The sequence below is a fragment of the Anomaloglossus baeobatrachus genome, chromosome 11, assembly GCF_048569485.1.
Source record: "Anomaloglossus baeobatrachus isolate aAnoBae1 chromosome 11, aAnoBae1.hap1, whole genome shotgun sequence".
Classification (NCBI taxonomy): domain Eukaryota; kingdom Metazoa; phylum Chordata; class Amphibia; order Anura; family Aromobatidae; genus Anomaloglossus; species Anomaloglossus baeobatrachus.
The window spans coordinates 184,764,002-184,788,205 of NC_134363.1; the positions used below are offsets into that span (position 1 = coordinate 184,764,002).

At 48.0% G+C, this 24,204-nt stretch overlaps 1 protein-coding gene across 2 annotated transcripts in view; it reads right to left on the reverse strand.

The window, feature by feature from the left end:
• Positions 1 to 1,426: 1,426 nt before the first annotated feature.
• The window catches only part of SCN3B (sodium voltage-gated channel beta subunit 3), a 38,265-nt gene continuing 15,487 nt past the window's right edge, over positions 1,427 to 24,204 (reverse strand). Inside the window, exons 2-6 of one of the 2 annotated variants that reach the window (XM_075327474.1) lie at positions 21,243 to 21,406; positions 18,921 to 19,149; positions 18,404 to 18,542; positions 17,140 to 17,228; positions 1,427 to 4,440 (exon numbers count right to left, since the gene is read on the reverse strand). In XM_075327474.1, coding sequence (XP_075183589.1) covers positions 17,162 to 17,228; positions 18,404 to 18,542; positions 18,921 to 19,149; positions 21,243 to 21,406 — 599 coding nt within the window. In that variant the 3' untranslated portion in view covers positions 1,427 to 4,440; positions 17,140 to 17,161. Of the gene's footprint in view, positions 4,441 to 17,122; positions 17,229 to 18,403; positions 18,543 to 18,920; positions 19,150 to 21,242; positions 21,407 to 24,204 lie in introns of both variants that reach the window. The other variant, XM_075327473.1, reaches the window with a different exon arrangement.

A 24,204-nucleotide genomic window follows, 5' to 3' on the forward strand; every position in this document is an offset into this window, starting at 1 on the left:
TGCTCCTTCCTCGCCCTGATCGCCCGCTCCTCCTGTGATTTGCTCCTTCCTCGCCCTGATCACCCGCTCCTCCCTGTGATTTGCTCCTTCCTCGCCCTCATCACCTGCTTCTCCCGTGATTTGCTCCTTCCTCGCCCTGATCACCCGCTCCTCCCTGTGATTTGCTCCTTCCTCGCCCTGATCACCCACTCCTCCTGTGATTTGCTCCTTCCATGCCCTCATCACCCGCTCCTCCTGTGATGTGCTCCTTCCTCGCCCTGATCACCCGCTCCTCCTGTGATGTGCTCCTTCCTCGCCCTGATCACCCGCTCCTCCTGTGATGTGCTCCTTCCTCGCCCTGATCACCCTCTCCTCCTGTGATTTGCTCCTTCCTCGCCCTGATCACCCGCTCCTCCTGTGATGTGCTCCTTCCTCGCCCTGATCACCCTCTCCTCCTATGATTTGCTCCTTCCTCGCCCTGATCACCCGCTCCTCCTGTGATTTGCTCCTTCCTCGCCCTGATCACCCGCTCCTCCTGTGATTTGCTCCTTCCTCGCCCTGATCATCTGCTCCTCCCGTGATTTGCTCCTTCCTCGCCCTGATCACCCGCTCCTCCTGTGATTTGATCCTTCCTCACCCTGATCGCCCGCTCCTCCCGTGATTTGCTCCTTCCTCGCCCTGATCGCCCGCTCCTCCCATGATTTGCTCCTTCCTCGCCCTGATCGCCCGCTCCTCCCGTGATTTGATCCTTCCTCACCCTGATCGCCCGCTCCTCCTGTGATTTGTTCCTTTTTCGCCGTGATCACTCGCTTCTCCTGTGATTTGATCCTTCGTCACCCTGATCACCCGCTCCTCCTGTGATTTGCTCCTTCGTCACCCTGATCACCCGCTCCTCCTGTGATTTGCTCCTTCCTCGCCCTCATCACCTGCTCCTCCCGTGATTTGCTCCTTCCTCGCCCTGATCGCCCGCTCCTCCTGTGATTTGATCCTTCCTCACCCTGATCGCCCGCTCCTCCTGTGATTTGCTCCTTCCTCGCCCTGATCGCCCGCTCCTCCTGTGATTTGCTCCTTCCTCGCCCTGATCGCCCGCTCCTCCTGTGATTTGCTCCTTCCTCGCCCTGATCGCCCGCTCCTCCTGTGATTTGCTCCTTCCTCGCCCTGATCACCCGCTCCTCCCGTGATTTGATCCTTCGTCACCCTGATCACCCGCTCCTCCTGTGATTTGCTCCTTCCTCGCCCTCATCACCTGCTCCTCCCGTGATTTGCTCCTTCCTCGCCCTGATCGCCCGCTCCTCCTGTGATTTGCTCCTTCCTTGCCCTGATCGCCCGCTCCTCCTGTGATTTGCTCCTTCCTCGCCCTGATCGCCCGCTCCTCCTGTGATTTGCTCCTTCCTCGCCCTGATCACCCGCTCCTACTTGCTTTACAATTTCAAAAAACAAACATCTCTTATTGTCTTTGTTTCAAAAGAGACTTCAAAACCACAAGTTTATTTGTCTTAAAAAGTGTTTGGCAGGTAACAGCTAAATAAAGTATCAGGAAGACATCGCCCCCTCGAGAAAAAAAGACAATTGTGACATCCTCTCCTATAGAAGTAAACAGTCTTGGTTGTGTTTTCTACTCTGTGCGATAGTGACAGACTGTGACTATGAATATCAAAAGGATGAGGAGATGGTGGATGTGGCGCCAGCCCAGTCATACAAGGTGCCAGGAATCACAGAAATGTCACAAGATGGTCGCAACGTCCGCTGGCATCAGTCACAAAATAGCAAAGCACGTCATCAGAGAGGATGAGATGAAACCATTGCTTTATACTGTAACATACCGGATGAGCCAAGTCAGTAAAAGCAGATACTTGCCAGATATAAGACAACTTCACTAGACCAGCCTTCTGTTTGGGGCTGTATTTATAGGGGGATTAGGGTCGGCAGACGTTCCCGTGCCCTTTGGTCACAGGATGGCAGTGCTATACATGAGATATGCCAGATTGTGGCTTCAAAAGTGTGAAAAACTCCCATATCCGTTCATTACACAAAATTCAGCTGTTATATAGATATATCATAGGTCATGCATATAATACGAGTGCAGCAGAAAATGGTGATATTGCCAATAGCAGCCAGATAAGAGCCCCAACCCCCATGTCCCATTGTACAAATGAAACCAGAAATTTCCCTCTGCTCGCTATAGAGACACATCTGCAGGTTTTTCCCTCCGCTTTCTGTAGAGACACATCTGCAGGTTTTTCCCTCCACTTTCTGTAGAGACACATCTGCAGGTTTTTCCCTCCGCTTTCTGTAGAGGCACATCTGCAGGTTTTTCTCACTATCCAACATGACATCAGAATAAACTTTTCCTGTTTTCAGTCAATTAGGAACCAAAATTATTTCTATTTGCCAAATGCCAGAATAAGGAGAGAGAGAGAGAGAATGTTTTAAGGCATTTCTCTTCCTTTCTGCACAGTGAAATTTCCTCCAGTTCATTAGTATTTGGTGGCATTGCCCTTACACTGTGTGACTTGGGGGAAATGATTTGGATCCTTCCAGAAGCTTCTCACAATAGTTGGTGGAATTTGGCCCCATTCCTCCTGACAGATCTGGTGGAGCTGAGCCATGTTATGAGGTTGTCTTGCTCACACCGGCCTTTACAGCTTTGCCCATACATTTTCAATAGGATTGTGATCACGGCTTTGTGATGGCCACTCCAAAATATTGACTTTGTTATCCGTAAGCCACTCTGTAACCAGTTTGGCAGTAGCTTTGGATCACTGTCTATTCGGAAGACCCATTTCTGCCCAAGCTTTCAGTTCCTGGCTGACGTCTTGAGATGTTCTTCAGTATTGCCACATAATCTTCTTTCCTCATGATGCTGTCTATTTTTTGTGAAGTCACCAGTCCCTCCTGCAGCAAAACATGATACTGCCGCCCCCGTGTGTCACAGTTGGGATGATGTTCTTAGGCTTCAAAGTTTCTCCCTTTTTCATCCAAAGGTAACAATGGTCATTATGGCCAAACTGTTCAATTTGAGTTTCGTCACACCACAGGACGTCTCCAAAAATTACGGTCTTTTGTTCCTGTGTGCATTTGTAAACATTAATCTGGCTTTTTTATGTTTCTTTTGGAGTAATGGCTTCTCCCTGGCAGAGTAGCCTTACATTACACATTTCACTGTGGATAATGATACAATCTCCAGATTCCGCCAGCATCTTCACAAGGTCTTTTGCTTTTGTTCTTGGGTTGATCTGCACATGTCTGACCAAAGCAAGTTCATCTCTGTACACAGAACCTGTCTCCTTCCTGAGCGGTATGATGGCCGGAGATTCCCACCTTGTTTGTACTTGCGTATTATTTTTTTGTACAGATGAACGAGGCACCTTTAGGTATCTGGAAATTGCACCCAAGGATGAACCAGACTTGTGCAAGTCCACAATTCTCCTCCTCAGATTTTGGCTGATTTCTTTTGACTCTCCCATAATGCTACACAAAGAAGCCGTGTGTTTCAGGTGTGCATTAAAATACATTCACAGGTGTGTCTCTAATTAACTCAGATGTTGCCAATAAACCTATCAGAAGCTTCCAAAGACATGACATCATCATATGGGCGGTCCCATACTGTTTAAAGTAATAAAAATGCCTTAAAACATTCTCTCTCTCTCATTATACTGGCATTTGGCAAATATAAATAATTTTGGTTCCTAATTAAATGTATTCTGATTTCATGTCAGATAGTGAGAAAAACCTGCAGATGTGTCTTTATAGGGAGTGGAGGGAAAAACCTGCAGATGTGTCTTTATAGCTAGTGTATGTAAACTTCTGGTTTATGTGTCCCTCAGCTGCTGATGTACCGGCTTTGCTTCCTTGCAGCTTCCACATTGTAGCAGCAGTGGTTTGGTATTTCCATGGTGTACATTTTCCGGCACCAGTAAATACCCCGCTTTACCTAGACCGGTGTCAGGTGCATTCATGGGGCCACTAGCACCAAACCCGGAAGGGGCAGATCTATAAAATTAATTTTAGGATGTTGCATTATGAGAAAAAAAAATCTCAGAACAATTAATCTCCCCTTATATCTTTTTTAGGTTTTTGGTTGCTACTGAAAATATCATTTTTTTTCCGTGCACTAGTTTTTTTGGGCTTTTTTAGACATGACAAAATATTCAATATGAACGGCTTTGTTTTGTAAGATTTTCTTTTTTTTTTTCCTCCATTGATCAGGAACGAGTCAATAGTTAGGATCCCTGCGCCTTCAAGTCCTGGATTGTAATGTTTCTTTTCTGTTCGGTGCATTCTTCAGGATTCCATACAGCACATTACATACATGTGTGAGACGATGTAAATGTTTAAAAAGCAGGTAAGGCATTATAGACGGAGATTGTCATGTAATAGCCAGTAAGAGATATGATATATGGGAGATGGGTCTGTATGGCTAACTCCTGTTCACACGTTGATAGGAGAGTGATCGGCCACCTAGGAAGTGAAGACATCAATCATTAAAGCAGTATCCTGACGTGAGTAGGCTTATAATGTGGAAAAAAATATATAATGTGAGATGAAAAGTTCACACAAGAATGGTTTTCCATATTACAGTCAAGAGCTGCACTCACTATTCTGCAGCGGGAGTCACTGTGTAGATACATTACATTACTGATCCTGAGTTACACCCTGTATTGTATTCCAGAGCTGCACTCACTATTCTGCTGGTAAAATGACTGTGTACATACATTACATTACTGATCCTGAGTTACCTCCTGCATTATATTCCAGAGCTGCACTCACTATTCTGCTGGTGCAGTCACTGTGTACATACATTACATTACTGATCCTGAGTTACATCCTGTATTATATTCCAGAGCTGCACTCACTATTCTGCTGGTGCAGTCACTGTGTACATACATTACATTACTGATCCTGAGTTACAGTCAGGGCCAGAAATATTTGGACAGTGACACAAGTTTTGTTATTTTAGCTGTTTACAAAAACATGTTCAGAAATACAATTCTATATATAATATGGGCTGAAAGTGCACACTCCCAGCTGCAATATGAGAGTTTTCACATCCGAATCGGAGAAAGGGTTTAGGAATCATAGCTCTCTAATGCATAGCCTCCTCTTTTTCAAGGGACCAAAAGTAATTGGACAAGGGACTCTAAGGGCTGCAATTAACTCTGAAGGCGTCTCCCTCGTTAACCTGTAATCAATGAAGTAGTTAAAAGGTCTGGGGTTGATTACAGGTGTGTGGTTTTGCATTTGGAAGCTGTTGCTGTGACCAGACAACATGCGGTCTAAGGAACTCTCAATTGAGGTGAAGCAGAACATCCTGAGGCTGAAAAAAAAGAAAAAATCCATCAGAGAGATAGCAGACATGCTTGGAGTAGCAAAATCAACAGTCGGGTACATTCTGAGAAAAAAGGAATTGACTGGTGAGCTTGGGAACTCAAAAAGGCCTGGGTGTCCACGGATGACAACAGTGGTGGATGATCGCCGCATACTTTCTTTGGTGAAGAAGAACCCGTTCACAACATCAACTGAAGTCCAGAACACTCTCAGTGAAGTAGGTGTATCTGTCTCTAAGTCACCAGTAAAGAGAAGACTCCATGAAAGTAAATACAAAGGGTTCACATCTAGATGCAAACCATTCATCAATTCCAAAAATAGACAGGCCAGAGTTACATTTGCTGAAAAACACCTCATGAAGCCAGCTCAGTTCTGGAAAAGTATTCTATGGACAGATGAGACCAAGATCAACCTGTACCAGAATGATGGGAAGAAAAAAAGTTTGGAGAAGAAAGGGAACGGCACATGATCCAAGGCACACCACATCCTCTGTAAAACATGGTGGAGGCAACGTGATGGCATGGGCATGCATGGCTTTCAATGGCACTGGGTCACTTGTGTTTATTGATGACATAACAGCAGACAAGAGTAGCCGGATGAATTCTGAAGTGTACCGGGATATACTTTCAGCCCAGATTCAGCCAAATGCCGCAAAGTTGATCGGACGGCGCTTCATAGTACAGATGGACAATGACCCCAAGCATACAGCCAAAGCTACCCAGGAGTTCATGTGTGCAAAAAAGTGGAACATTCTGCAATGGCCAAGTCAATCACCAGATCTTAACCCAATTGAGCATGCATTTCACTTGCTCAAATCCAGACTTAAGACGGAAACACCCACAAACAAGCAAGACCTGAAGGCTGCGGCTGTAAAGGCCTGGCAAAGCATTAAGAAGGAGGAAACCCAGCGTTTGGTGATGTCCATGGGTTCCAGACTTAAGGCAGTGATTGCCTCCAAAGGATTCGCAACAAAATATTGAAAATAAAAATATTTTGTTTGGGTTTGGTTTATTTGTCCAATTACTTTTGACCTCCTAAAATGTGGAGTGTTTGTAAAGAAATGTGACAATTCCTACAATTTCTATCAGATATTTTTGTTCAAACCTTCAAATTAAACGTTACAATCTGCACTTGAATTCTGTTGTAGAGGTTTCATTTCAAATCCAATGTGGTGGCATGCAGAGCGCAACTCGCGAAAATTGTGTCACTGTCCAAATATTTCTGGACCTAACTGTACATCCTGTATTATACTCCAGAGCTGCATTCATTATTCTGCTGGTGCAGTCACTGTATACATACATACATTACATTACTGATCCTGAGTTACCTCCTGTATTATACTCCAGAGCCGCACTCACTATTCTGCTGGTGCAGTCAGTGTCCATACAGTACATTACTGATCCTGAGTTACCTCCTGTATTATACTCCAGAGCTGCATTCATTATTCTGCTGGTGCAGTCACTGTATACATACATACATTACATTACTGATCCTGAGTTACCTCCTGTATTATACTCCAGAGCCGCACTCACTATTCTGCTGGTGCAGTCACTGTGTCCATACAGTACATTACTGATCCTGAGTTACCTCCTGTATTATACTCCAGAGCTGCACTCACTATTCTGCTGGTGCAGTCACTGTGTACATACATTACTGATCCTGAGTTACATCCTGTATTATACTCCAGAGCTGCACTCACTATTCTGCTGGTGCAGTCACTGTGTACATACATTACTAATCCTGTACTGATCTTGTGTTACATCCTGTATTACACTCCAGAGCTGCGCTCACCATTTTGCAGGCCTTTGATCAAAAATATTCCAGCATTTCCTGCTTGTTCAGAGTGTGTATAGGGCTTGTTCTGGTTATCTGCAATCTGTGAAGTGTCATCCTATAACTTGTGCCATGTATAAGCCTCTGATATAGTAACTACCGTACAATCTGTGTGCTGCATTATAGCAGCACAGGAAAGCTAATAGCAATCTTATGATCAGACACTATTATAAAGAGTTCATTTTCTTCCCCTGTATTAGGGAGCAGCATGAAACTATCAGGGAGGGTTCATGTCCCCCCGCCTGCTGTACCTAATGTCTGACTTTAGTAGGATTTAGTGGCGGTTACTCAGAGCGCAGCGCCTCCCTCTGGTACAGACAGACATTTGGTGTAGGGTGAAGTACATTTTTACAGTACTAATCTAACATGCTATACCTGTGCATGATAACAGAGAGCAGTAGATGGAGGGTTTTCCAGCCGCGCCAAGGACCAACCAATCAAGGTGGTAGATTAATGTTGCTTTTTATTCCATATACAGGTCAACGTGTTTCGGAAGGTACCCCTTCCTTCTTCAGGACCAACAGGCAAGAAAACATCAAATCTGATTTGATGTTTGAGATTTGATGTTTTCTTGCCTGTTGGTCCTGAAGAAGGAAGGGGTACCTTCCGAAACGCGTTGACCTGTATATGGAATAAAAAGCAACATTAATCTACCACCTTGATTGGTTGGTCCTTGGCGCGGCTGGAAAACCCTCCATCTACTGCTCTCTGTTATCTGCCTACCGAGGGACTGCTGCCGGGACGTGGATTTAATAACATACATGCGGTTATAGGAGTTGTGACTGTCACAACCCCTATAGGTGAGTAACACCATCTCTTTCTTTCTTTGTCGCTCCATTGGGAGACCCAGACAATTGGGTGTATAGGCTATGCCTCCGGAGGCCGCACAAAGTATTACACTAAAAGTGTAAAGCCCCTCCCCTTCTGCCTATACACCCCCCGTGCTCCCACGGGCTCCTCAGTTTTTTTGCTTTGTGCGAAGGAGGCAGACATGCACAGCACAGCTCCACAGATTAGTCAGCAGCAGCTGCTGACTATGTCGGATGGAAGAAAAGTGGGCCCATATAGGGCCCCCAGCATGCTCCCTTCTCACCCCACTCTTGTCGGCGGTGTTGTTAAGGTTGAGGTATCCATTGCGGGTACGGAGGCTGGAGCCCACATGCTGTTTTCCTTCCCCATCCCCCTTAGGGCTCTGGGTGAAGTGGGATCCTATCGGTCTCCAGGCACTGAGACCGTGCTCCATCCACAACTCCTGGGAGCCTGCTGGATAGGAGCTGAGTATCGTTCAGGGACATGGCCCTGCTACTTGGAGGTACTCTGTGTCCCTGTGGGGACCGCGCACAGCAACACCCCAGCATTGCTGGGTGTGCTAGTGCACCGGGGACCGCGGCGCTGACCGGGTTAATGTGCCATTACACACTCAGCGTCGCTGAGTGTGTTTATGTAGGGGGACTACCGCCGCCGCCATGTTTTAACACTGCGGTGCGGCTGGGACTTGTAGTGCGCCGGGGACTTCCGCGCGGCCGCGCTTTTATGGCAGCCGCGCTTATTACTTGAGTCCCCGGCTTGTACGGCCTAGTGTTTCCTCCTCCCGCCCACAGCCCTGACAGGCAGGGGAAGGGCGGGAAGCTGCACAGAACGAGCAGCACTGAGGGCTGGAGCATGCTTTGCATACTCCACCCTCCTCACTGTGCACTGTGAGGCACCAGTTCCCGCACTTTCTGGGTCACGCCCACGGCTCCCTCATCTCCTCAGGACGCCGGCAGCCATTCCTGTCAGCTCCTCGGACGCTGCAGAGGGGGACAAATTCTGGGAGACCCAGGCAGGGATTATGGTGGCCTCACAACCGTTTTAATCGGGTGGTAAGCAGCACCTGTGGTGCTAGCCCCAGTGTGCAGAAGTGTAATTATATGTTTGATATTTTACACTGTATAGTGCACAGTTGCTTTCTGGCTATATTCCCTATTGTGTTACTCAGGGAAGACATAGCATGGCGCCCACAAAAGGCAGGGGTGCCAAAACACAGGCTTACTATGCTGCCTGCGCCGCATGTACGACGCCGCTACCGGCAGGTTCCACTGACCCTCACTGTGTGCACTGCTCGGCCCCTGCTGCACTTACTCAGCCGGAGCCTCTGCTAGGGGGGGCCCAGGGGGCTCCACCTGCTGACACTGTCCAGGTGACAGGGACGGAGTTTGCAGTCTTTAAGGATAAACTCTCTGAGACTATGGCTAAGATACTAGAAGCCTTGCAGTCCAGACCGGTATCTCAGCACAGGGACTCTGTTGAATCATTGTTCCCTGGCCCCCCTCAGTTGGACCAACAATGTCCCCCCGGGGATTATCATAGAAACCTGGCTGAGGGCTCTGACACAGACCCCAGTCCCAGACCGACTAAGCGAGCTCGCTTGGCAATTCCCTCGACATCATCATATTGTTCAGGGTCTCAGCGAGGGGAATCTCTGGTTGATGACGCGGAGGTAGCTGATCAGGATTCTGATCCTGAGGCCGCTCTCAATCTTGATACTCCTGACGGGGACGCAATAGTGAACGATCTTATTGCGTCCATCAATAAAATGTTGGATATTTCTCCCTCAGCTCCTCCGGTGGAGGAGTCAGCTTCTCAGCAGGAGAAATTCCGTTTCAGGTTTCCCAAGCGTACACCGAGTATGTTTCTGGACCACTCTGATTTCAGAGAGGCAGTCCAGAATCACCATGATTGTCCAGATAAGCGTTTTTCTAAGCGCCTTAAGGATACACGTTATCCCTTTCCCCCTGACGTGGTCAAGGGTTGGACTCAGTGTCCCAAGGTGGATCCTCCAATCTCCAGACTGGCGGCTAGATCCATACTTGCAGTTGAAGATGGGGCTTCACTCAAAGATGCCACTGACAGACAGATGGAGCTCTGGTTGAAATCCATCTATGAAGCTATCGGCGCTTCTTTTGCCCCAGCATTCGCAGCCGTATGGGCGCTACAAGCTATATCAGCAGGTCAAGCGCAAATTGACGCAGCCACACGCACTTCCGCGCCGCAGGTGGCGTCCATAACCGCTCAGACGTCAGCAATGGCGTCTTACGCTATTAATGCTGTCCTGGACTCTGCGAGCCGTACGGCGGTTGCATCCGCCAATTCGGTGGTACTCCGCAGGGCCTTGTGGCTACGGGAATGGAAGGCAGATTCTGCTTCCAAAAAGCGCTTAACTAGTTTGCCAATTTCTGGCGACCGATTGTTTGGAGAGCGTTTGGATGAAATCATCAAACAATCCAAGGGAAAGGATACATCCTTACCCCAGCCCAAACCGAACATACCCCAACAGAGGAGGGGGCAGTCGAGGTTTCGGTCCTTTCGGGGCGCGGGCAGGTCCCAATTCTCCTCGTCCAAAAGGCCTCAGAAAGATCAAAGGAACTCTGATTCATGGCGGTCTAAGTCACGTCCAAAAAAGACCACAGGAGGTGCCGCTACCAAAGCGGCTTCCTCATGACTTTCGGCCTCCGCAATCTGCATCCTCGGTCGGTGGCAGGCTCTCCCGCTTTTGCGACACCTGGCTGCCACGGGTAAAAGACCGCTGGGTGAGAGACATTCTGTCTCACGGTTACAAGATAGAGTTCACCTCTCGTCCCCCGACTCGATTCTTCAGGTCATCCCCGCCTCCCGAGCGAGCCGAGGCTCTTCTGCAGGCGCTGGGCACTCTGAAGGCAGAAGGAGTGGTGGTCCCTGTTCCTCTTCAGCAACAGGGTCACGGTTGTTACTCCAACCTGTTTGTGGTCCCAAAGAAGGACGGGTCTTTCCGTCCTGTCCTGGACCTGAAACTGCTCAACAAACACGTAAAGACCAGGCGGTTCCGGATGGAATCCCTCCGCTCCGTCATCGCCTCAATGTCCCAGGGAGATTTCCTTGCATCGATCGATATCAAAGATGCTTATCTCCACGTACCGATTGCTCCAGAGCACCAGCGCTTCTTGCGCTTCGCCATAGGAGACGAACACCTGCAGTTCGTGGCACTGCCGTTCGGCCTGGCAACAGCCCCACGGGTTTTCACCAAGGTTATGGCTACTGTAGTAGCGGTCCTCCACTCTCAGGGTCACTCGGTGATCCCTTACTTGGACGATCTCCTGATCAAGGCACCCTCTCAAGAGGCATGCCAACACAGCCTCGACGCTACTCTGGAGACTCTCCAGAGTTTCGGGTGGATCATCAATTTTCCAAAGTCAAATCTGACACCGGCCCAATCGCTGACATATCTTGGCATGGAGTTTCATACCCTCTCAGCGATAGTGAAGCTTCCGCTGATCAAGCAGCAGTCGCTACAGAAGGGGGTACAATCTCTCCTTCAAGGTCAGGCACACCCCTTGAGGCGCCTCATGCACTTCCTGGGGAAGATGGTGGCAGCAATGGAGGCAGTCCCTTTCGCGCAGTTTCACCTGCGTCCTCTTCAATGGGACATCCTTCGCAAATGGGACAGGAAGCCGACGTCCCTCGACAGGAACGTCTCTCTCTCTCAGGCGACAAAAGCTTCCCTTCGGTGGTGGCTTCTTCCCACTTCATTATCGAAGGGGAAATCCTTCCTACCCCCATCCTGGGAGGTGGTCACGACGGACGTGAGTCTGTCAGGGTGGGGAGCGGTTTTTCTCCACCACAGGGCTCAGGGTACGTGGACCCGGCAAGAGTCCTCACTTCAGATCAATGTTCTGGAAATACGGGCAGTGTACCTTGCCCTGAAAGCGTTCCAGCAGTGGCTGGAAGGCAAGCAGATCCGAATTCAATCGGACAATTCCACAGCGGTGGCATACTTCAACCACCAAGGCGGCACACGCAGTCGGCAAGCCTTCCAGGAAGTCCGGCGGATCTTGATGTGGGTGGAAGCCACGGCCTCCACCATCTCTGCAGTTCACATCCCGGGCGTGGAAAACTGGGAAGCAGATTATCTCAGTCGCCAGGGCATGGGCGCAGGGGAATGGTCCCTTCACCCGGACGTGTTTCAGGAGATCTGTTGCCGCTGGGGGGTGCCGGACGTCGACCTCATGGCGTCCCGGCACAACAACAAGGTACCGACGTTCATGGCACGGTCTCAAGATCCCAGAGCTATGGCGGCAGACGCCTTAGTTCAGGATTGGTCGCAGTTTCAGCTCCCTTATGTGTTTCCTCCGCTGGCACTGTTGCCCAGAGTGTTACGCAAGATCAGGGCCGACTGCCGCCGCGTCATCCTCGTCGCTCCAGACTGGCCAAGGCGGTCGTGGTACCCGGATCTGTGGCATCTCACGGTCGGCCAACCGTGGGCACTACCAGACCGACCAGACTTGCTGTCTCAAGGGCCGTTTTTCCATCTGAATTCTGCGGCCCTCAACCTGACTGTGTGGCCATTGAGTCCTGGATCCTAGCGTCTTCAGGGTTATCTCAAGACGTCATTGCCACTATGAGACAGGCTAGGAAACCAACGTCCGCCAAGATCTACCACAGGACGTGGAGGATATTCTTATCCTGGTGCTCTGATCAGGGTTTTTCTCCCTGGCCTTTTGCCTTGCCCACTTTTCTGTCCTTCCTTCAATCTGGACTTGAAAAGGGTTTGTCGCTCGGCTCCCTTAAGGGACAAGTCTCAGCGCTCTCTGTGTTTTTCCAGAAGCGCCTAGCCAGACTTCCACAGGTACGCACGTTCCTGCAGGGGGTTTGTCACATCGTCCCTCCTTACAAGCGGCCGTTAGAACCCTGGGATCTGAACAGGGTGCTGGTGGCTCTTCAGAAACCACCATTCGAGCCTATGAGGGATATTTCTCTCTCACGCCTTTCGCAGAAAGTGGTCTTCCTAGTAGCAGTCACCTCTCTTCGGAGAGTGTCTGAGCTAGCAGCGTTGTCGTGCAAAGCCCCTTTCCTGGTGTTTCACCAGGACAAGGTGGTTCTGCGTCCGGTTCCGAATTTCTCCCCAAGGTGGTATCCCATTTTCATCTCAATCAGGATATCTCCTTACCCTCTTTTTGTCCTCATCCAGTTCACCAATGTGAAAAGGATTTGCACTTGTTAGATCTGGTGAGAGCACTCAGACTCTACATTTCTCGTACGGCGCCCCTGCGCCGCTCGGATGCACTCTTTGTCCTTGTCGCTGGCCAGCGTAAAGGGTCAGAGGCTTCCAAATCAACCCTGGCTCGGTGGATCAAGGAGCCAATTCTCGAAGCTTACCGTTCTGCTGGGCTTCCGGTTCCCGCAGGGCTGAAGGCCCATTCTACCAGAGCCGTGGGTGCGTCCTGGGCTTTGAGGCACCAGGCTACGGCTCAGCAGGTGTGTCAGGCAGCTACCTGGTCGAGCCTGCACACTTTCACGAAACACTATCAGGTGCATACCTATGCTTCGGCGGATGCCAGCCTAGGTAGACGAGTCCTTCAGGCGGCGGTTGCCCACCTGTAGGAAGGGGCCGTTTTACGGCTCTCTTACGAGGTATTATTTTACCCACCCAGGGACTGCTTTTGGACGTCCCAATTGTCTGGGTCTCCCAAAGGAGCGACAAAGAAGAAGGGAATTTTGTTTACTTACCGTAAATTCCTTTTCTTCTAGCTCCAATTGGGAGACCCAGCACCCGCCCCTGTTTTTTTGTGTACACATGTTGTTCATGTTGAATGGTTTCAGTTCTCCGATATTCCTTCGGATTGAATTTACTTTAAACCAGTTTACAATTTTTTCCTCCTTCTTGCTTTTGCACCAAAACTGAGGAGCCCGTGGGAGCACGGGGGGTGTATAGGCAGAAGGGGAGGGGCTTTACACTTTTAGTGTAATACTTTGTGCGGCCTCCGGAGGCATAGCCTATACACCCAATTGTCTGGGTCTCCCAATTGGAGCTAGAAGAAAAGGAATTTACGGTAAGTAAACAAAATTTCCTTCTTTCCCCCATTGCTACCGGGGTAAGACCCTATTTGCGCTTCTTTTTTCCACAGTTTATTCACTAATACCTGTGCATGAGAGAGCTCCAGTGCATAGCGTACTTTCAGAATCCCTCTGTACAAAATTTGGGAGCAGAATGATCACAGCATGTCCCCTCTACAGCTCAGCTGTAACCCGGCTTTTCCACTACACGGCAGCTGATATACACTACTACTACTACAGTGAAGCTGCTTCCCAGTAGCAGGAAAGCTGGGGTACAGCTCAGCGAGATCAGAAAGGATCAGGGGCCAAGGGATCCAGCCGAAGACTGGAGGGGAGCTGCAACCGCAGGAAAAGGTGAGGGGTCAGGGGAGTATGGGATTTTTTTTTTTTTTAGCTTTTAGACCTTGCCCCATCCGTTTATTATACTTTGGGGTTCAGTGACCTCAGAGGATAATTATAATACCGCCTGTACACAGACTCCTCATTTTCTGCACTGTCTCCACAATGTCTGTGTCTTGTGGCTCCTGCACTTAGCAGAGCATCTTCCAGACGAGACATCCAGCACAAGTTTCCTTATATCCACAGATGTAATCAATATAGAAGGCAGAATTGGGACTTGGTGTCTCTGGAAAGTGGCAGCAGAGCTGCTGATAGGACCCCGTACTGTGAATGTGCAGATACATGGCCACAGCTCCGGGTCTATCATTTCAGCTTAATATTAACTACACTCTCAATATGAAAAATCTGCACAGGCTCCAGCAAGCAGTGTTATTATTCCGCTGTGCATGGAATGAAAGCCGCAGCTGTCATCAGCCCCGCGCCGCGTCCCGTGACAGCGGAGGCCAGATAACGGCGGATTCCAGAACAGGCGAGGCCGGAGCGGAGACTGCAAGCCGGTCATGATAGAGGTAAATAATCATCATTCACAGTAGATTAAAGCTATGATCCAACTTGCAAAACAAGCGGCTTTTTTCCTGTATGTTTTTTCTGCAGGTGTCTGCTCATCTGCAATAGCATTCCTCTCTGATCATCAATTGTTGCATTTTTTGTTGCAGTTTCGGTTTGAAGCTGCAATGTTTACATCTATTTTATATAGGGGTGTATATGGTAAAACATCGATTTTTGCTGCATTTTCTGTTGCGGTTTCTTCTTTTCGGGAGGGGGGGATGATTTGAAGCATATTTTTGTAATGCACTTTTAGAAATGCTGGGATTCTGCTCCTACAATGCAGCTGCAATGCTTACATGTACCTTATATAGAAATCTATATGGTAAAACATATCTAAATACACACCGTTCCACAGTGACTCCATCCAAGAAGATATAATAACAAAATGAGATACTCAATCATAAAGGTGTCCATATATCTTAGACGGCTGAATGCTGATTTTATCATTATCTGCCCAACATCATCTATTGGGGGCAGGGGGGGGGGGTGTCAGGAGGCCCCATACAAATTTGCTGGTTAGGCTGGTTTCACACTACGTCTTTTTAACATCCGTTGAAAACGTTTTTTTAGCGGAAGTACGGATCCAGTGCAAATGCGTTTTCATTTCAATGCATTTGCAATGGACTCGCGTTAACATCCGTTCACCTGCGTTTGCCTGCGTTATAGTGCGGATCCGGTGACTTGCAGTTTTTTAACATGTTTCAAAAACGCTACTTGTAGCGTTTTTGAGCTGCGTCAAAATACTGCAAGTCACCGGATCCGCACTATAACGCACGCGAACGCAGGTGAACGCTGGCGTGCTGATAGACAGGATACTGCTTTTGTACTGAGCATGCCCAGAAAGTACTGAGCATGCCCAGAACCAGTCTCGCGTGATCTGTCTCTCTCTCCTCCTCCCTCCCTCACCCTCTCTCTCTATGTCTTTCCCCCTTCCTCCCTCCCTACCTCTCCCCCACCTGAGAGCTGCGGACACTCGTAACCAAGGTAAATATCGCGTAACCACTTCTCTTAGTTACCCGATGTTTACGTTGGTTACGCGTGCAGGCAGCCCTGCTCCTAGCAGCTGCAGACACTCGTAACCAAGATAAATATCGGGTATCCAAGGCCGATGTTTACCTTGGTTACCAGCGTCTGCAGCTGTCAGAAGCCTCCTCCCAGTCTAGTTCCCCTCACTCCCGATCACATGACTCCAATGCCCGCCCCTAAACATCCAGTGCAGGATCCTGCAAAATAACATATGCGTTTGCATACGTTATTTGCTGTAAAAGCAGGATCCGTACTTCCGCTAAAAAAACGTTATGGACGGATGTTAAAAAGACGTAGTGTGAAACCAGCCTTATCTGTAATAGCCTGGCGTGTGCGTTCTTTAGGAGCCTAATAATCCGGCCAAAGTGCTGGATAACCGGGTGCTCTGCACCATAAGAAGGACTAGGACACACATGTATGTGTCGCCTCATCCCCCAATGTTTCCCTGTACTGAAGTCCCTAAAAGCTCCACATATGTCCTATGTGCACACGCATCAACACCAATGCAGAGCTGCCACGGAGCCACTGAGTGCCCATTCTGATAATACGGGACCGTGCCTGATTATTGGGATGTTTCGGCCGTGCCAAGCTACGTTAGTGGCAGTTTACTGCATAAGGTATTCTATCCATTGTGTTTTCATTGAAAGGTAATGTTTCCGATCTGCTGGGTGCACAGATTATTCTCCATTGGACGCATGTCAGACACAGAATTTTTAAATGAATATGATATATATACTGTGTACAGGAGGCCGCGTAAGGCAGAGTTCACACAGGGCATGTTTTGATGCATCTTTGGAGTGTTTCTGAGGTCACAGAGATACACCTATATGCAGCATTTTCTTCCTCCAGCAAAGTCTATGAGATTTCTATTTTACTGTCCACACTGAGCATCTTTTCTTGGCTGCATTTTTGAAGATGCACGTTGTCAATTATATTTGCATTTTTGCAGCGTTTTTGAGCCCTTCCAGTCAATAGATTTGACTTAAAAACACATTGGGCAAAAACGCGGTAAAAACGCAATGTGTTTTTGCCACGGTGCGACTTTAGTGCATTTTTGATGCACTGAACATTCACTCAAGATGCACTGGCAAAAAGGTGCCACGTGTGAACATAGCCTTACAGTGGAGATACTACATCAGAGCAGCCCGGTCGTACTCACCAGGATATGACACCCACCGCTGTGTGTTGATGCTTCCAGCTATTGCTCCTCTACTGGAACAGGGCAGCTTTCCTTGTTTTCTGAAGGTATTGCTAGATAATCAGTGCTGGAAGATAAAGGGTATATCGGCACACATCAGAGATGAGCAGATTGATCTGCACCGCCCTGGTCTGGGGTCCTGTCCTCAGCAGCCGGGTCTTCACTTCTACAACCCACAAACACCCTGGGCACCTCCGGCTCTTACTAAGGCTAAGTTCACACATCCTGTGTTTTGCATCAGTCACAATCCGTCGCCTTGGGGAATTACGGAATCCTGCAAAATATTTTGCAGGAATCCTGTATTTCCCCATAGACTTCTATTAGCGACGGATTGCGACTGATGACCCTGCGTTGCATCCGCTGCGTCGCGGTCCGTCGTTTTTGACTGACCGCCGAGCGGGGAGCAACGCAGAATGTAACGTTTTTCGGGCCGTCAAAATTAACGCGCCGCGCAGGAATCCGTCGCCATCCGCCACACTTGCAATGTATGTCTATGGTGCTGGATTCCGTCGTAATCCGTCTTACGACGGAATCCAGCGCTGGATTCCGCCATGCTCTACTGAGCATGCCCAGCATGTTTGGCACGCCCACTGGGCTGTCCCAAACACAAACGGATCATGACTGATCCGTCAAAAAACGGATGCACAGCGGATGTAACGGACGCAACTGATCAGTTTTTTCACAGGATTCCTGTGAAAGGAATCCTGTGAAAAACACATCAGTTGCATCAGTTGACATCTTGAAAATGACTGATCCGTTGCTGACGGACCTGACGGATTGAAAACACAGGATGTGTGAACTTAGCCTAAACCACGGAGGACTGGACGCCAGACGAGGACAACACAAATCTCTAATAAACATGTGAGTCATGGTTAGTTTACATCACATTGTAGATAATGTACGTGTGCCTCTAAAGGAAAGCTCAGAAATGGCGTGAGCCTAACAAATCCTAGATAAAACTCTCCTGTTTTATGTCTGAGACTCCAGTGCAAGGCAATGTGTTCCCATGGTTACAGACTACAAACAATCCCCGTGTAGTCTGATCCTGAGCCATACGTTTAGCATTATGATATACTTCAGAGAGCGATGTAAACCACACTGTAGACTATTCCTGTTCTCTGAATGTATTGGGGGTACGAGGAGTAAAGTGGGGTTATTACAGACTACCTTTATTTGGTGCAAACCCGCATATATAAATATACATCTTTTCATGTTCCAGTATTGAGAGGAGCACAAACTTACACGCTCTCCTGGGTCACTTCTTCAGCCTTGGAGATCTTTCTGTAGCAATAAACAACCTCGATCAGGAGCCACAGAGTGAGAAAGGCCAGAAGGATGTACATCATGATCTCCGAGAGGACAGAGGTAAAGTCTTCTCTCTCTGTGGAGACACAGCCAGACCATCGTTAGGACTGAGCTCCGTCATTTCCGACTGTAACATCAACACTCGCATCCTCTCTCCTGGCTCCTCGCAGCGGATACTCTGATATCCTCACCGTAAATATCAAACCTGTCGTCTGTGGTCACATTGGTGACAGCCGGGACAATAGCCAGGTGCCTCGTTTAGTACAATAATATTAACCCTATGATACTAAAGAATTAACAACAAATGCATCAATGAATGCTGAGATTGGATAGAATTGTCCAAACCCTCAGCGGGGAGACGTATTTGGGGAAATGAGGTGCGCACTCAGCATGGATAGAGTAGGGGGGTGCAGTTGACCAGGAGTATCCTACCCGGCGGTGTCATGTTACTTACGTATTTCGGAGACCATCAGATCAATTTCCACGTTGCTCATGGTTGAGTGTTGGTGCGCCTCGAAATGGAGCGTGCGATTAACAATACAGATGTATAGCCCCGAATCTGTGATGGTTACATTGTGTAATATGAGGGACACGTCCTGCAGGTCTTTGCTTCCGATCCACTGCAGACGACCTTTGAATGGGCTCAAATGCTCGCGGGTTTTTCCCTCATTGTATTCAAAGATCTGTACAAGTAGAAGAGCGACCGTCAGAATACAACCACTGCAGTATCGATTTACACATCTATAATAGTAATACTTAAAGGGAACCAACCAGCAGAATTTCCATATATAAAGTAAAGCCAGTGCTATACTTGTGCTGGATACTGAATGTAAGCATAGCTTGTGCTCTGAGATTGGAGGTTTTATTTCAGAAATCTGGGCAAGTAAAGCTCTTGCAATACACTGCTATTTGATTGACAGGTGCAACAGGGGCGGGAATATGGGGGTCAGGTTTTGCTATATATTCCCAACCCTGTCTGCCTCCCTGGCCTTCCTCCACCCGTTGCTGTCATAGACCTACATTCCGGCGCAGACAGACACAGGGGTGGGAATAGATAACAAAACCTGACCCACATATTCGCTTCCTGTTGCACCTGTCAATCAAATAGCAGTGCATTGCTGGAACTTACACATATTTCTGAAAGAAAACATATAATCTCAGTACACAAGCTATGCTTCCATCCAGCATCCCAGCACCAGTGGCTTTACTTTATATATGAAAATCCTGCTGGTTGGTTCCCTGTAATGAGCTAATCATAGAAATTGCTATTGACAATCACACATCTGATTATAGCTCAGGAGGACACTGGAGGCTTCCCATTCTGTACATACATGCAATAAATGTGTAATGGATGCGGCCACCTCTAGGACCCGGATCTATCACAGGAATGGGCCACATCGCACTCTGAGAAAAGGTGTAGCTGTGCATGCTTCATTCAGGTGTATGGGAGTCCTGAAAATTACCAAGTGCCTGTGTGATAGGGGGATTCGCATCAATCCTACATTTATGGCATAATGTCGCAAATATGTATGAGATGGGAATAGCCAGTTAGTACAGCTAACCTAAGTCTGCGACATGCAAATCTCCTGTTATTGTCAATGTTGAAGTCAGTTAAAATTTTTTAACATAAATACTCTTTAAAATAAATCTATAATATATATACACTATTCACAAAAAATTAAGGATATTTGGCTGTCGGGGGATTCTTTCTGGTAAAACATAAAAAGTACATGCAGAGGTCGGCATCCCCCTCTTCTTGAAGGGCAGACTTCAGATCATTGAGGTTTTGGGGTACAGAGTTACAGCCTCAGCTGACGCCATAGGTTTTCTATGGGATTCAGGTCTGGAGAAAGTGCAGCCGCTCCATTTGAGGTTCCACAGTCTCCAGCAGCCGTTCCCTAATGATGTGACCTCGATGAGCTGAAGCATTGTCCTCCATGAAAATTAAATTAATCCGGTCTTGTTTTGACTGGATTACTGATATTATTCCAGTAGTAGGGGCTGTCACTGTACCAGTCACACAGTGTAGGGTAGTTCTGTACTGACTACATACACCGGCCCACACTGAACAGTTGGACATGTGCATCCAAGAATTTAGAGAAGGTCACATTAAGGTCACGTGAAATAATTGGAGGGCAATTTAGGATCATCCTGAAATTTCACCCAAAAGCCAGATAACACCCCTAATTTTTTATGGGTTGTGTATATTAGTGTATATGTATGTATGCACATATATTATAATGTTTTGGTCAGTACAGACTTGCCCATTTTTTATTTACCCTATATCATTACTATATTTAATGGGATTGTCCCATAAACCACTTGTATCACCTTTCCACTGCGCTTATGGTAATTGTCTGATCAGTGGGGCCCCTGGGGGCCATGTGAGTGGAGTGTTATGGAGCCTCCTTCAGCTGCGCTCTAGTCACCTTTGTGATCAGGTGCGGGCATTACCACCATCAATAGGAGCACACACGCACTACCACTCCGTTCACCCACCGTCCTCCTATTATACAGTTTTCACCAATCCCGTGGACAGGTGATACATGTTGTTCATTGCTTAACTAACACCTCTGAGCTCCAGGATATTCACATAGACTTCAGTGGAAGGAGCCGCATGCCCAGCCCATACGCTGCTTCTTTTTTTCCCACCTCTCTACTCAGCACAGTGGGGTCTCAGGGCTCTCTATTACCCTAATAGGTCGATGTGGCCCCAAACTCATTTATGACCAGACTCATGGCGTGACAACATGTAGATTAGATATGTAATACATACAAGCGATCGGTTTCCATTGCGAGGTTGATAGTACCACTCCACATTGGTAACGGCGTATACTTCCTCTCTCTGCATACAGGAGATGCACAGTAAGGTCATATTGTGTCCTTGGACGGCCTCTGTCCCAGAAGGAACCTCCACACACACAGGTAAGCACAGCCCCGCTGCAGAGGGTCACAGGGAAAGATGGGGGTGGTACATAAACCAAACGGGGAGGGGGCAACAGTCCACAAGGAGCAAACACGATAAATCAAAGGTAGTGGGACACAGTGACGGATCAGCCACAACAGGTTCAATTACAATAGAAAGGGAAAAACAACAGAATGGACAAGTGTAGGAACAGCAATGGGGTAAACAACGACACCATGACATGGACAAACACCAAAAGGGAGACAGAAAAGAAGATACTCTGGTTAGTGCACGTCACAATATCACCGGCTGCAGATTACATTCTCCACTTTGTGTTTACAGCGATATTTCACAATGATCCGACCATCCTGTGGTTTTCTCCATCGGTCCAGCTGGAATCCTCCCACCCCCCCTTACACAGGCCCATAGCAGCTGCAAGCTCCACATCAATGGTAAGTGCAACCTGGCCGCGTCTAGCACATCCAGCTCTTCTCCAAAATGTACACAAGATCTTTTATTATAACATATTGTATTACCCAGCAAAGAATAGAAGAACCTCGTGCCTGACACGTAAGTCAAGAAGAGGGTCAGCGGAGCAATGTTTATGCTAGTAATGAAGGTTATAAATACAATGTAAGGGATACAAGAGGAGAAGCACAAATCTGATATGAGAGGATCACATAAACGCTCCAGGGATCAGCGGGCTGGATCGTTAGGAGACGCTGATTAGTGAACAGCTGGTGTAAGAACTGCGAAGGACCGTAGTGGGCCCACACAGCACCCCAGCCCCTCGTGGTGCCGTCCACACCTCCCACATCACTCGCTTCAAGCTATTTTGATGACCGGTTTCTAGAGATATGGCGACAGCATGGCTCATGGCTTACTTGGCTCTTTACATATCCCATTCAGAGCAGCTATGTTTGCAGGGTCACATCCCCAGCATTGACTATTTTGAGCTTTGCCTCCACATTCCAATAGTTAGTGCGGCCCCAAAGCTAAGAACCTGGACTGGCCAAGCAACATATTATTACACAAAATGCAAAGCGCTATCTGCAGGAAAGAGTTATTACAGCGGGGCAGAGATTGGAGGAGCAAGCGGCTTTCATCACCTCTGCATGCACAATTCCATCTTGGGCTCTTATAGATGCCTGTGTCTAAAGTGTCACTGTCTGGCGACACGCTGGGAGACGAGTACAAACGCTGCAGCAATGCACTGCAAGGAATGGATACATGACGTCCACTAAAACTACAACCGTACAATTTGTGAGAAATGTTGCCATTTTGATCATCATTACATCAGCCCACCTACCAGCAACAAGGCGACCTCACCTGAGATGGGACACTATATATTCGCCTCTCTTTAAGTGCCTAGATGAAGGACTGGATCCATCTGTGCTAAACACCCTGGGAATGATGGGGGCACGAGCTCAGAGGTGTTCATAGCCCAATACACAATGGAATATTTAGGATATAGCCAGCAACCTATATTAAATGTGGCCAATAAATATACAAATATATTTACTAAAACCAGCAAACTGGAAGATATGACTCTGCCCTTATGGCACTGTCGCGGCTATACCTCAGTATCGATGGCACTGACTCTGGTTACGAGGGTATGTATTGACACTGTTAGCACCTACTAGTTGTAGATGAAAATTGCCCCTCGTTCTATACAGTGTGTCCACTTATATCCTGTCCACCACCATTAACTTGAGAACTGCGGCAGCTATAGGCATAGAAGTGGTGTCTAGGTATAGTAAAGTAGCCATGCGCTACGCAATGAAACCACCTATAGTGCCACCTGGTGGAAAACAACGGAGTTAGCATTTTTATCTCGAAAACGGAACGAGATAGAGAAAAAAAGTGAATTATAAAGTTGTAGGGCATAATCAATTCAATATGAATCGACACCTTGCATACAGGAATGCTGTGATATGAAACCCATGACCCCCCCAAAACATTGAATGCTGGTCACGCATATGGCGCTCATTTAACTTTGATGCTCAAAGTGGCCCCCGTCAGCTGCAATGCACATCTGGCCTCTGCACAGCATACTGTATCTGGCTGCAATGCACATCTGGAATCTGCACAGCATACTGTATCTTGCTGCAATGCACATCTGGACTCTTCACAGCATACTGTATCTTGCTGCAATGCACATCTGGCCTCTGCACAGCATACTGTATCTTGCTGCAATGCACATCTGGACTCTGCACAGCATAATGTATCTTGCTGCAATGCACATCTGGACTCTGCACAGCATACTGTATCTTGCTGCAATGCACATCTGGACTCTGCACAGCATACTGTATCTTGCTGCAATGCACATCTGGACTCTGCACAGCATACTGTATCTTGCTGCAATGCACATCTGGCCTCTGCACAGCATACTGTATCTTGCTGCAATGCACATCTGGCCTCTGCACAGCATACTGTATCTTGCTGCAATGCACATCTGGCCTCTGCACAGCATACTGTATCTTGCTGCAATGCACATCTGGCCTCTGCACAGCATACTGTATCTTGCTGCAATGCACATCTGGCCTCTGCACAGCATACTGTATCTTGCTGCACGTTGTGCAATATGGTAGGTGACACGTTTGCACAGGCATCTGTGATACGTGGTCGTAGGTCCTGCAATGTTGGTGGAGGGGTCGCATACACCTGCTGTTTAATATGACCTCACAGAAAGAAGTCCAATGGGGTCAGGTCAGGTGAGCGGAGGCCACTCCACACAGCCACCATACCCAATGACTTGTAGGAAGGTCTCCATGAGGTATCGCTTCACGTACGCAGCCTTGTGAGGTTTACACGTTCTAATCATAGCATTTCT